General features: G+C 37.1%; 1 protein-coding gene across 16 annotated transcripts in view; it reads left to right on the top strand.

Annotated features, from left to right (window-relative positions):
• The window catches only part of ap3d1 (adaptor related protein complex 3 subunit delta 1), a 58,355-nt gene that overhangs the window by 17,994 nt on the left and 26,591 nt on the right, over positions 1–13,770 (top strand). For all 16 annotated transcript variants that reach the window (XM_087302997.2, XM_087302996.2, XM_087302989.2 and 13 more), the window contains 9 exon segments: positions 1,094–1,167; positions 1,253–1,302; positions 1,391–1,440; positions 3,286–3,334; positions 6,557–6,702; positions 6,782–6,930; positions 8,692–8,922; positions 8,998–9,229; positions 13,625–13,770. In XM_087302997.2, coding sequence (XP_087159123.1) covers positions 1,094–1,167; positions 1,253–1,302; positions 1,391–1,440; positions 3,286–3,334; positions 6,557–6,702; positions 6,782–6,930; positions 8,692–8,922; positions 8,998–9,229; positions 13,625–13,770 — 1,127 coding nt within the window.

Below are 13,770 nucleotides of genomic sequence, written 5' to 3'. Positions count from 1 at the left end.
GAATCAGAGTTAACATGTAAATACTGTCACTCGACAGACCGACTCGACTAGTGTATTTAGCATTGAACTCCTCTGTGTTATAAATAGGATTGTTTATGTTTTTACTGTAATAAGTTCAATATAAAATGCTAAAAAAGATACTGCATCATTAATTAATATATATTTAAAGCAATATTTCTAGTTATTTATAAATATTAGCACATCAGTTAGGACATTTTTTTGTAATCTGGTTTGGTATATTTCACTTCGGCCCACAGCCCTCAATCAACTTTGGTTTTGACCCTTTATATGAAAGTTTGGTCACTCCTGGGTTAGAATAACAAATAATTAATATATTGTGATCGAAAATCCGAGTTATTCCACCAAATATTGACCTCTTTCATAACCTGTCTAATGTTGAAACATTGATATTGTGTTGTCTAAATAGTAATGTCTTTTTGGGGGGTCGTTTTATGCTAAATAAATGACAATATTTTTATTTAGAAATTTCATCAGCAAAAATGGTAGAAAGCTAAATTTTTTTGCAAGCATGTGTAGATCATTAGAAGCCTAACTGTATGGTTTATGCATAACAGTAGCCTGCAAAAATATATTAAAATCCATTTTACGTAAAGTGTAATACAGGTACAGTTTATTAAGTATAATCCAGTACAACAGGTAAAGCACATTCTATTGGACTGTCCTGCTTTTACTGACTGCAGAAGGCTTTTATCATGGAAGGAGATATTCATTAAATTGTCTCCAGGAAGTAAAAAATTTTAATTTTAATCATATATTAAGGTTAAGAATCTAAATTTGTTTGTGGTTTTTATTGCATATGTATTATTGCAGTGTTTTTGCTACGAAAATTCATTGTTGCTGTCATGGCTTTAAATAAAAATATACGATGTGTGTACAGCTGGTTCTTAAACCAAGGTTTAGTGTAATTTTAAAGTCTTTAGAATTGTATCAAATATGATCCAGTAGGCTTTAAATCTTATATTCTGACCCTCAATATCCACTTTCTCTCAGATTTTAACTTCAGTTATTTTCATGAAAGTTGTCCAAAATGAATTTTTTTGTCCATTTCTTTAATCATATGTTCATCTTTCAGTTTGGTGCTCTCACTCCTTTGGAGCCTCGTTTGGGAAAGAAGCTGATTGAGCCCCTGACAAACCTCATCCACAGGTAATGGTGGTGCTAAAACACCAACACTGACAGGAATATTAGGGTTAAATATAATATATGTCTTTCATTTTATTCACTCTCTCAGTACCTCGGCCATGTCGCTTCTCTATGAGTGCGTCAACACAGTTATAGCAGGTCAGTATTTCTGGTGCCGTGACCCAGTGTTGTATTCACATTTTTGAACATTGGCACTGATGTCTGTTCTCTCTCCTGTTTTACTCAGTGCTGATCTCGCTGTCTTCTGGGATGCCCAATCACAGTGCAAGCATACAGGTGGGCTTTTGGCACATTACTTGGTGTAACCGGCTGATTTATTTTAATGTTTTTTGAGGCCCGTTTTATATACATTTATAATGTAGCATTGATATATAAAGGTCATGAGTATTTTTTTTAATCTTTAAACGTTATAATGATCAGCCAGGTCGTTACTTTGTTGCTTTTATATGTGTAGAATAGGGCTGTGCGATTTGGGGAAAATATCTAATTGCAATTGTTATTTATTTATTTGTTTTTAACAGATATTTGCGATTTCGATTTGATTTGCGATTTAATTTTGTAGTCCAGCTTCAGCTCAATATTCTGTATCTTAGCTTCTTACTGCTAAAAGTGAGTGTTAGTTAAAAAAGGAACTGAAAAGATATTAACTTACTCCAACTTTTATTCAAATTAGTTCAAAAATATTCAGAAATTAAACACTAATTTTCTCTGGAGTAATTTATCACGTTAGTTGCCTTCGTGATGTTTTATCATGTGGTGTAAAAGCTGTAAACAACTCTGAAATTGTACTTTGCTGTTGCTAGCTACTAGATTGAGTATCACTGGCAATACTTTTAGTTGACTTTTAGCAAGACGCTTCTCATTTAGCCGCCTGTGGTGTTTTTATAGGTGCTGGTTGCTGTATTTTCTCATGCTGTGGCAACAATTCTGCGACAGCTCCTACAAATGACCGGTTTTTGTTCGGTGTCTGTGACTTTGAAACCAAAATATTCACATATTAACGATAATAATTTGTCTATTAATGCTTCTGAGGCGGCAGATGCAATCATCTTACTTGTTCCGCTTTCCTATTTGTTTGTTTTAATGTGGGCTTTCTGCATAGTTAGGTTGCGCAATTCTGATTGGGCGGATTAAAAGTGTGCTCATTCAATTGGCTAATAAGACTGGCGACAGGCACGCATTTGCGTGGGGGAAATTATATAATACATATATATTTCATATTATATATGCATATAATTGTGATTCGATTTTGATTAATCGCACAGCCCTAGTGTAGATTGTATATGATTTGCGTCATTTTAATTGTTGTATAAAACAATTACTTTAATTTTTTTCTCGAAATTACATTTCTTAATTTTTTTTGTCAAATAAATATATATATCAGACACATCTGAAACAAAAATATTTAGCATTATTACATAAAGCTGGTCAGCTAATTAACAAATTATGATTTTTTTTATTACAAACATTGAACATTGGCTAATGCTTCAATTTATTAAAGTACTTAATTAATATTTATTATTAAAATGTGCAAACTTAATACAAGATGACTTTTATATTATTTACTGAATTACAATACTGAATTATTAAATGTAAACATTTAATTTGAGCAATTTGAATCAAATAGTGAGATTTATGATAAAAGCATCAGCTTTAGAATGAATACAAGTTATTAAATAGACCATTATGAAGGATGTAAACAAAAAACAAGGGTCCCAACGTATTTCCTGTTTTACAATTTCAATTTCTATAGCTTCCGACAATCCAAAAAGAGACGCATACTGATGAATAATGTTATTATAGCTGTTTTAAACATTACGTTATGATTGAATTGCCTCTTGTTACAGTTATGAAATAATTTGAAAACTAGCTGGAAATGTTCTTGTGCTAATGACATGACCACATTGAAATGGTCTATATTGGCCTTCTCGATGTAGAAATCATCATTTAGTCAAGTTTCATTTAAAGATAAGTGCTAAACAGAATCATTGGCTTAAAAAAACACCTGACCCATCTAATGACGTCACACATTGCTGTAAGATGCTGTGAAAAGGATTTAAACATTAGTAGTAATGCTTTTCGTCTCCTTCTGTTTTCCATTTCTCTCTCTCTCGTCCACAGCTCTGTGTGCAGAAACTGCGAATCCTGATTGAAGACTCGGACCAGAACTGTGAGCCTTCTGTCAATGCCTGCAGTGTGTCATTCTCTCATTGTCTGCATGTTTCTGAGTCCCCCTTCTGGTCCTGTAGATGGAGTCCATGTAGACCTCCATCCCGGATAACTCGAAGACAACCTCAGTGCTACAACAGAGAATTGGCAAGCGTCATTTGTAGCTTTTATAGCTTGAGGAACTTCTCAAAAAAGTGTCCTCCAAAAGAGCCATGCACATTAAACAATCTTGAATTACCTGTCAGGAGTTCGAGTTATCGGTGTCCCTATGAAGCTGGCTATAGAGTAGCTCTACGAATCCTGGACTACCATGTTTTGTTTTTCAGAAACCACAGAGTCGCCTTAATATTAACTTGCATTTGAATGGCCAAGACTTATTGAGTCTTATTGAGTCTGCCAAGTCTTATTTCTATAGATCAGTGTATTTGTATATTGGCATCAGGAAAAGCCCAGTGTTTTAATGGCCCAAGATTGCAGAACTGTGGCTCCAGTCGTCCTGCATCTATATTTAGTTTTATTTGATTATGTGGATACTTCAAACATTAGTGGCTTCATATTATGCTTTTAATCTCTTACAATCAGTAATACAATTGACCTTTAAAATATCTGGCGGAGTAAAACAAAATGGAAGTCCATTAGTGTTCTTGTGGGGGTGTGTCTTGTGTGTGTGTGTGTGTGTGTGTGTGTGTGTGTGTTTCCTTTGTGTTTTCTTTTCCCATTGTCTTGTTTTTTTTGTCTTCCTTTACTACATGTGCATATGCAGATTTTTCAATTATGACTATTAGAGAATGGTTAGATTTCATTTGTAAAGTGCTCTAAAGTTGACATGGAATGGAGGTTCACTCTATTGTCTAAGCCAGAGGTTCTCAAAGTGGGGGTCGTCGCTGGACAATCAGGAGGGGTCGGTTGGTTATTTCTAAAAATCGAATTCCTTTTATTAAACTATTATGAATACCATATATTATCTATATTCCAATCTACTTGGGCCTATATGTGTGTGCGCGTTTGTATATTTACAATGACCTCAGAGGATATTGGGGGTCGCGAGTCACTGGTATTGTTGTTTTAGGGGTTGCGAGCTGAAAAGTTTAGGAACCCCTGGTCTAAACTGCATTATTTAGCACAATATAAATCAGGGATGTCCAAAATCGGTTTTGGAGGGCAGGTCTCCTGCATAGTTTAGCTCAAACTTGCTTCAACACACCTGCCTGGAAGTGTCTAGTATATCTATTAAGAGCTTGATTAGCTGGTTCAGGTGTGTTTAATTGGGGTTGGAACTAAAATATGCTGGACACCAGCCCTCTAGGACAGAGTTTGGACACCTCTGTTATAAACAATTCCTAATTGCGTGTTTTTAAAAAAAAAAAAAAGTAGTCTTGTATTCAAAAGCTATATTTTAATCTTTCAATTTCACGTTTAGGTCAATTTAGACAGCACCGATAAATGGCAACCAACAAGGATAATCACCAGATTACAACACATCACTCCTGAGACATATAATGACCAACAAGTGCTGTACGAATTTGTTTAAATAATAAATGCAAGCGCTAAACATATTCACTTCTGCTGTAGAAAAGTGAAGCCAAAATTTCCCAAAGATGGTGGCTGACATCTTGCACTTGGAGTCGTTTCTGTAGTGTTCATAAAGAGGAGCCGTGGAATCAAACTTCTACAGACTCATTTGATTCTTAAAAGACACTTGGTAACAGCCACCAGTTTTCCCCAATATGGCTAATGTTAAAAAAATAATAAAAAATTAAGCCAGAATGGACCAAAAATGGCTGATGATGTCTTGCATTTGCAGCCAAGGTCTGTGTGGTAGTGATCTTGAAGTGGAGCTGTGGTATCAAACTTCCGGAGACTCATTTAATTCTTAAAAGACACTTAGTAACATCAATGTTGATTTGAAGTGGAGTCATGGTATCACTATCCATTGAACTTATTTAATTCCTAGAAAAAAACTATTTACAAGCTAACAAATTATCATGTTTTCCGCCAAATGACTAATATTAAAAAGTGAAGCCGCATTGTCCCTAAAATGGCTGATGACATCTTGCTTTTTTGTAGCCAAAGTCTGTGCAGTAGTGATCCTGAAGTGGAGCCCTGGGATCAAACTTCTGCAGACTCATTTAATTCTTTAAAGGCACTCTGTAACACAGAGCTAATAACCTGTTTTCCCCCATAGGTCTAATGTCAAAAAATTAAATGAATAAAAGCAAAGCCAGAAAGGATCAACAATGGCTGATGACATCTTGAATTTGCAGCCAAGGTTTATAGTAGTATTGATTGTGAAGTGGAGCCATGGTTCAAAATCCATTGGACTTGTTTAATTTTTAAAAAACAATTTACAAGCTAACAAATTATCATGTTTTCTGCCATATGACTAATATAAAAAAGTGAAGCCAGATTGTCCCAAAAATGGCTGATAACGTCTTGCTTTTGCAGCCAAAGTCTGTGCAGTAATGATTCTGAAGTGGAGCCATGGTATCAAACTTCCGCAGACTCGTTTAATTCTTAAAAGACACTCTGTAACAGCTAAAAAAGCTAAAAACCTGTTTCCCCCATATGTCTAATGACAAAAAATAAAAATAAAGCAAAAATGGCTAATGCTGTCTTGTGAAGTGGAGTCATGGTAATAAACTCCATTTAGACTCATTAAATTAAAAGTATCTAAAAAAAATCTAAAATTAAAATCTATTTAAAAGCTAACAAATTATCACGTTTTCCCCCATATGACTAATAATAAAAATGTGAAGCCAGATTATTCCCAAAATGGCTGATAACATCTTGCTTTTGCAGCCAAAGTCTGTTTGGAAGTGATTCTAAAGTGGAGCCATGGTACCAAACTCCCTTAGACTCATCTAAAAAATGTTAATAAGGGCTAACTCCCAAAACAATTCCACTGAGACTTTTACCTCTAAATATTGGGATTAGTACAATGTGAATTGGCCATTAGACCTCCCTCAGGTGATGTGTGGCTGACATTTAATCCAGCCAAACTTCTTAAGTCAACTAGAAGCTCACATTTACATCCACCTTCATCAATTATACATAAATCAAGTCCCCACCTGTCTTTTTTTCTGATGAACATTTTGTATGTCATAATACGGAACAAAATATCTACCACAACCTCCATTCACATTGCGACTTTCATAGTCTAAATAAATGTAGAAGTAGCCTTGCTTCATTTCAAAAGTCACTTAGGCACTGTGGTGTTTTACAGTGAAGTACTTGGGTCTTCTGGCCATGTCAAAGATCCTAAAGACGCACCCGAAGTCTGTGCAGTCACACAAAGACCTGATCCTGCAATGTTTGGATGACAAAGATGAGTCCATTCGCTTGAGAGCTCTGGATCTGCTCTACGGCATGGTGTGTACAACATTCATTTGTTTACATTGTTCTGTGAAGAGCTTGTATATTAAGAGTTTACGAAAATGTGGGCAACCAGGTCTCAAAGAAGAACTTGATGGAGATTGTGAAGAAGCTCATGCTGCATGTGGACAAAGCTGAAGGCACCACTTACAGAGATGAGTTGCTCACCAAGATCATCGACATCTGCAGCCAGAGCAACTACCAGTATATCACTAACTTCGAATGGTAAGACTTAACCAAATATACACTCAGGGGCCATTCACACCAAACATGTTTTCCATTCCAATATGCTACTTTTCCATTGTTTTTCAAAGTAAGCACACACTTGAAGAACGCAGGTATTTTGGGACACCTCGCACTTGAGCAACACTTTTATTTAAGATGCCATATGAAGTTAAAAGAACTTTCACAAGCAACACTCCTTATTAATGTCAGTTCCGAAGCATTGGACCAATCGGAAGAACTTTCAGGCGAGGCAAGTGTTGCAAGTTTTAGTTTACAGTTTTACAGTAGCAAGTTGGCATGTCAACTGTTATGTCTTCATAACATGGCAGAGGTGGCCTTAAAAAACCCTTCCCAAATGATGCATCTTGCGGGTTTTTTTTAGACACACAGAAGTGTTCTGTGTGAATGGGCCTATTTTTTTGTAGATTTTTAGGTTGTACTGCACAATGTGTGCTCCAAAGCAAGTCATTTTCTCTGTCAGTAAGCACTGTTTCTGGACTTCCTCAAACACCTCAGTTGGCGTGCTAATTTGGGATTGTACAATTGGGCAAAGCTCGGTTAAGTTACGCTGTTCCCAAAAGGTTTCATTTCACAGGTCTAATATACTGATACACATGCTGTTTTTCCCCAACTAATAATTACAGACATAATCTGAACCATGTGGACTCATGAAAGCAATACTTTCAGATATTTAGCTTTTTGTCTGTGCAGTCTTTGTGTGACACATACAGAAAACGGTATATCAGGAGTTTAAACTGACAAGGCTTTATAATATATGCAGATGTTTTGTTTGGTATTGTAATGCTGCTTTCACACCAGACGCAGATAAAGCATCAAGAGTGATTTACATGTTAATTCAATGCAAAGACGCGAATAGACATCCTGCGGCACGAATGTGCGTTTGTCGCATGGATTGCTCGAGTTAGACTTCAGCGGACATTCGTGCCACGTTAACCAATCAGGAGCTGGCAGACAGAAGCCCCACCTATGATGTGAATCCGCGTTTATTGTGAAGTAAATTTGTTGTGCGAATTAAGTGAATGTGATACACGAATGTTGCAAGTAAATTTGATATATTCACGCATCTGTTGATGTGCAAATAGTGCAGTTTATTCATGCGTGCCGCGTCTGGTATAAACGCACCATTTGAGTAACTGAAGCCCATGCTGTAAAGGCTCCTCCCTCTTTGAGAAAGGGGGCTTATTAGCAGCAGTTGATTTGCATTTAAGGAAAAATCTAAATGTTAAGTGCACACCAAACCAACAGGTGGCGATAATGACTGTATCTGAACAGTGCGGAATATTTGATACATTTGCCGCAAACGTGCAAAATTTGCATCTTTGTGTGAACCCAGATGTGTTGGCCAATCAGAAAGGAGAAAACAGCTAAGAATTCATGAATGGGAGTGAAGCGAAGCAACTCGTAGGTCACGTGATCATGACAAAATGGCAGATGTCGTACGTCTGAGTTCCATTCGTACTACTGACATATTGAATGGAACGTACTTTTCTAACAGACGAAGTAGTACGTTTAAATTCAGATGCAGTACCTACTGAGGCGTAGGCCGTTTCGGACGCAGCTATATTATTGGGGACTGTGTTTCTTTCCCTTTTTTACTGTTCTTCCACTGTGTCTTCACTTTTAAAATGCAAGTAATAGTTCTAACTCAATCAACTATTAAACATAGAATCAGTTACCTTTACAGTTGTATGTAGCACTGACTACACACACAAGTCATAAAAGCGCCTTTTTGTCCTCCAGGTACATCAGTATCCTAGTAGAACTGACTCGTCTCGAGGGCACCAGGCATGGCCATCTAATCGCTTCTCAGATGCTGGATGTTGCCATTCGCGTCAAAGCCATCCGAGCCTTCGCTGTGGCTCAGATGGCCACTCTGCTGGACAACGCACACCTGCTGACTGGCAACACACAGCGCAACGGGATCTGCGAGGTTCTCTACGCCGCCGCATGGATCTGTGGGGAGTTTGCAGAGTATGTGCACGTGCCCTAGAAAAGATTTCGATTCAAACATACAATGCCATACTAATGTTTACCCTTTTCTCGCAGGCATCTGGAGGACCCTATGCTGACACTAGAGGCCATGTTAAGACCCAAGGTGGCCACCCTGCCCGGTCACATCCAGGCGGTGTATGTGCAAAACGCTGCCAAGCTGTTTGCAACAGTGCTGCAGAAGCATGAAGGAGAGACGGACAGTCAGGCCGCTCAGGAGACCAGCCAGCTGCTTATCGACAGACTGCCGCTGTTTGTCCAGAGTGCCAACCTAGAAGTGCAAGAGAGGGTGAGGAGAAGCTGTGTTCAAACATCTAGTGACCTGACGGAGCTTTAGGCATCTGAAGTGACATGAAGGTGGTGTTGACCACGGGCCATTGAATTATCGGAAAATAATGCACTTCTGAGGTGGTGCTGCAAAGTGGCTATAACTATTTTCTAGTAATTCAGTGGGCTGGAGTCAATTATTCTGCTTATACTATTATTACTAAGGGTGTCACGATTTCGATTTTAATCGAAAATCGATCGAAATTTATGCTCGATTTCGATTATCGAATCAAAAAATAGAATCGTCGATGCTGCCACGCCCCCATGTCACGTCAGCTTGGCTTGCCAAGCGGGAAAAAACAGGCTTGTTGAAGTGCTTGTTAAACTGTGCAGACGTAGGAGACCCATCGACAGAGCTTAAACCTTCAGGGCTCGACAATAAGGACTGCCCGATAGCCCGGGGCCAGCGTGCGAGACGCTCGGGTCAGTGTACAGTGCTGCCTTGATGCCTGACAGATTGAGCCAGAGCTGCGTGCTGCGACTGTCTGTCAATTTTGTGCAAATACAATCTTACGGTGCTTTCACACATAGACATTTGTTTCGGAATCTGTCTCATTTCCCCCGTTAGTTTGTTTGGCATATATCCAGCAGTTGCGCTCGCATCCACGCCAAGTCAATTAGTCCGAGATCGCCTGAATGAGACTGTATCTGCCCTACTGAGCGGATCGATTGTAGTGAGAAAACAAAACAATGCAACGAACTAACGACCCAGGCTATATCACAGTGTTTTATGATCGTGTAATAGCAATATATACGACTATATGAAGAGTGAATGATGAGCAGGGCGAGATGTCATTCTTACCGGTAAATGCGAAAGTGAAAGCATGCTGAAATATTACCGAGAGCTGTTTATCCAGCCTGATCTCGGTTTATCCGTCAGGAAAATTGACAGAAATTACTATCTGTTAATTTTTCCATATTTTAATCGTATAATATGTTGTATTAGGCCTGTTGTTTTGTTCATTTCCGCACTGACAGCTCGAAAGAAAGATTTACATTGATCTGATGCAGTCTCGGTTCATCTGCTAGGTCTCTCTATATATTAAGCCTATCATGCAGAATTCTAGCCAACGTTTCTTTAATTGATTGATTAATTCAATAGATCGATTTTTACAAAACCTGAAAATTGAAACGAGGCTTTGTATATATGAGAAAGTCTGACCTCTGCTTTATATTTGGTGACGATGTCTGTAGGTTGTTAAAATTAAAGTGCACATTTTTGCTTATAAAATATTCTATACACAAGTGCTCTATAGTTTGGGGTCAGTATGATTAAATATGTTAAACTAAGCTTCTTCTGCTCACCAAGGCTGCAATTATTTCATCATAAATACAAATTATGAAATGTTGCACTATAAAATAACTGTTCAAAAGCAGTTTATCATTTAATTTATTCCAGTGATTTTAAAGATGAAATTTCAGCTTCATTACTTTAGTCACATGATCCTTCAGAAATCACTAATATTAATTATTATTATATTTATTATTGGTAATAGTAATAAAAGCAATAATGTCTGGAGTAATAATTTTATTTGAAACTACGTACAATAACAAAGCAGTTATTTAAAATTTTGATAAATATTTAACCATTTAACATTTTTTACATTTAATAAATGTAGCCTTGATGAACTGAATAAATTTTCTTAAAAACATTTTAAAAATTACTGTAAATATATATATACAGTGGAAGTCAGAATTATTAGCTCCCCTTTGTTGTTTTTTTTTCTTTTTAAAATATTTAGTAAATGATGTTTAACAGAGCAAGGAAATATTGATAGTATGTCTGATAATATTTTTTCCTCTGAACTAAGTCTTATTTGTTTTATTTTGGCTAGAATACAAGCAGTTCTTAATTTTTTATGAACCATTTTAAGGTCAAATTTATTAGCCCCTTAAGCTAATTGTTTTTCAGACTGTCTCCAGAACAAACCATCGTTATACAATAACTTGCCTAATTACCCTAGCCTGCCTGGTTAACCTAATTAACCTAGTTAAGACTGCTTCAATCTTTTACTTTCACACTAGTACTTAGTCATTTTAGCGAAAACCTCAGATACTGTTGGCTGGTTCCTGTTGGTTGTGCGTCTTTTTTACCGACGCCATTATAACGACACAGATCACTGCCTATTCACAAGAAAAAAGTGATTGACAGGTGGTAATTATGTGTGTAACTTGCCTTTATTCATTTACTGTATGATTTGTTTATGGGTAAAACAAAGACCGTACAGGTCAGGTAGTTTAAACGGTAGACTACAAATAATTAATTTGTTATTAATTAATTAATTATTCATAATTGAAAATCGAATCGTGACTTAAGAATCGAAAATGTAATCGAATCGAGAATTTGGAGAATCGTGACACCCCTAATTACTACCACACCAAAGTCCCTGTTCAGATGTGTTTGTATCACGACTTTTAGATTTTTGAGATAGTATAGCAACATGTTAGCAATGTAATAAACATGTCAGCAACAACATGTTAGCAGTGTGTTAATCATGCTAGAAAAGTACTAGCTATAAGTTGAATCATTTTAGTAACATGCTAGAAATGCCTTGCGACATACTAGTAAATCCCAGTATTCAGACGATGACTTTTGCAACCACATTTATGGTTTTTAAGGCCAATTCACACTGCACAGACAAACATCGACAAACAAGACTGTTGCAGGTTGTTGGATTAGTGTAAAACCCCTGAATAGCGTCTTTTGCCATTTGTCATCGAGTTAGTTTTCACCCGACTAAGCATGTTTAATCTGAGTTTGTTGGATCGTGAAATATTTCAGCAGTGTGAAAGAATTTTCCAACAGACTCTGACTCAAGCCGTGTTCACACTGGACTTTTCGGCCTTTAGATTTTCATTCATACCCATGCGAATGCGTCAGACCGGAAACGTAAGCTCGTGCGACAAATCATGCTGTTTGCTGCATTGCAAAGTTTAAGCTTGATGAACTCTGACCTGTCAAATCGCATCATGTGATTGTGTGAGACCAATCCAAGATTACAACATGACCTCTCTGCACAGAAATGTAAAATATGGACCCATCGCTCACTTTTTTTGATGTCTAATCATCGTGTTTAATCCTGCCCCTTTATTTAGCGATGTACGAAAGAATTTTGCATGCTCAAACTCGAGTGTGACTCTGCATTAATCTGATTGTTTCCATGAAAATAGCTATGTTTCCATTCACCTATTTTATGTGCATTTTGGATATGCATAAAAATAATGGTTGATAGAAACGCCAAGATGCGAACCAATTTAGAAAAAAGAACCGTTTGCGCATAATTGAGTAGGATAAACGTTTTAATCGATAAAAAAAGATGTGCATAAGCTTGAAACACTTTTAATGAACAAATTCCAGTATGTGCATTAAAAAAAAACCATGTGATTTTGTGATAAGAGGTCATGTGATGGTAAAAATGTGTGTGAATGGATAAACCAGCAGACTGAGCACATTGTAAAACATCTGAAATGTTGTTTTGGTCATTCTTAAAAGCCTGAACCATTTCAGTATTATTGTTACTATATTATTAATTACCTTCAGAATTGTCAAAGTGTCTGCGCTCCGCGTCTTACTCCTTCAAACACCACCACAGGTTCATTGCATGTCGACATTTGTCTTTGTCTTTTTTAAGAAAATAAATAAAAGTCATTTATTAAATAAAGAAAAGACTCACGCAGCTTCTCCTACCGCAGTAAATTCCAATTTTATATTCCAAAGTTGATATTTGGTGCCAGTTAATCAGGAAGTGATGATTTTGGAGTTTTTTTTTTTACTCTTTGGGAAGGATACACTGCTTCATTTGCACGTCTTTTATGCGATATTCTAGTTTTGAGCATACATTTAATTTGCATCTTTGGATTGAAACATAGCTAGTGAGGCAAAACCGATGCGAGTAGGTGCTGGAACAAACTAGAAGGAAGAGCATTTATTGGATCTTTGGTAAGTAACAATTTGACTGTTGGGATTTGGTCACCCATTTGATCTTCCCAGTCAGAGTCTGTTTGTTGGTGATCTATTATTATTTTTCATCGTTGTTTTTCATAAATTACTTAGTACAACAGCCAACTTGTTTGTTGGCGTTTGTCTGTGCAGTGTGGATTGGCCTTTAGAAGAAAAGGCCAATCGAATGGATCTTGGTCGAATGGATCTTGAACTTTTAGCTTAACAACATGGAAATGTCAAACTCTATTGAAATCATTCAGAACACTCTTCATAAATGCTGTCATGAATCCAATAATATGGTTTTCTAATCAGAGTTGATCATCTTTATTTGCAATGCTTACTGGCATATGACATCATTATATGAGTCATATCACATAGCTAGCGCAACATTAACCGCAATGTTTTCCCCTGCAGGCATCCTGCATCCTCCAGCTGGTGAAGTACATCCAGAAGCTGCAGCAGAAGAATGTGGAGGTGGCTGAGGAAGTGACGGCCCTCTTTGCTGGAGAGCTCAACCCTGTGGCCCCCAAGGCCCAGAAGAAAGTGCCTATACCAGAAGG

Source organism: Danio rerio, chromosome 22 (assembly GCF_052040795.2).
Source record: "Danio rerio strain M-AB ecotype USA chromosome 22, GRCz13ab, whole genome shotgun sequence".
Lineage (NCBI taxonomy): Eukaryota > Metazoa > Chordata > Actinopteri > Cypriniformes > Danionidae > Danio > Danio rerio.
This window is presented reverse-complemented; position numbering and strand designations above follow the sequence as displayed.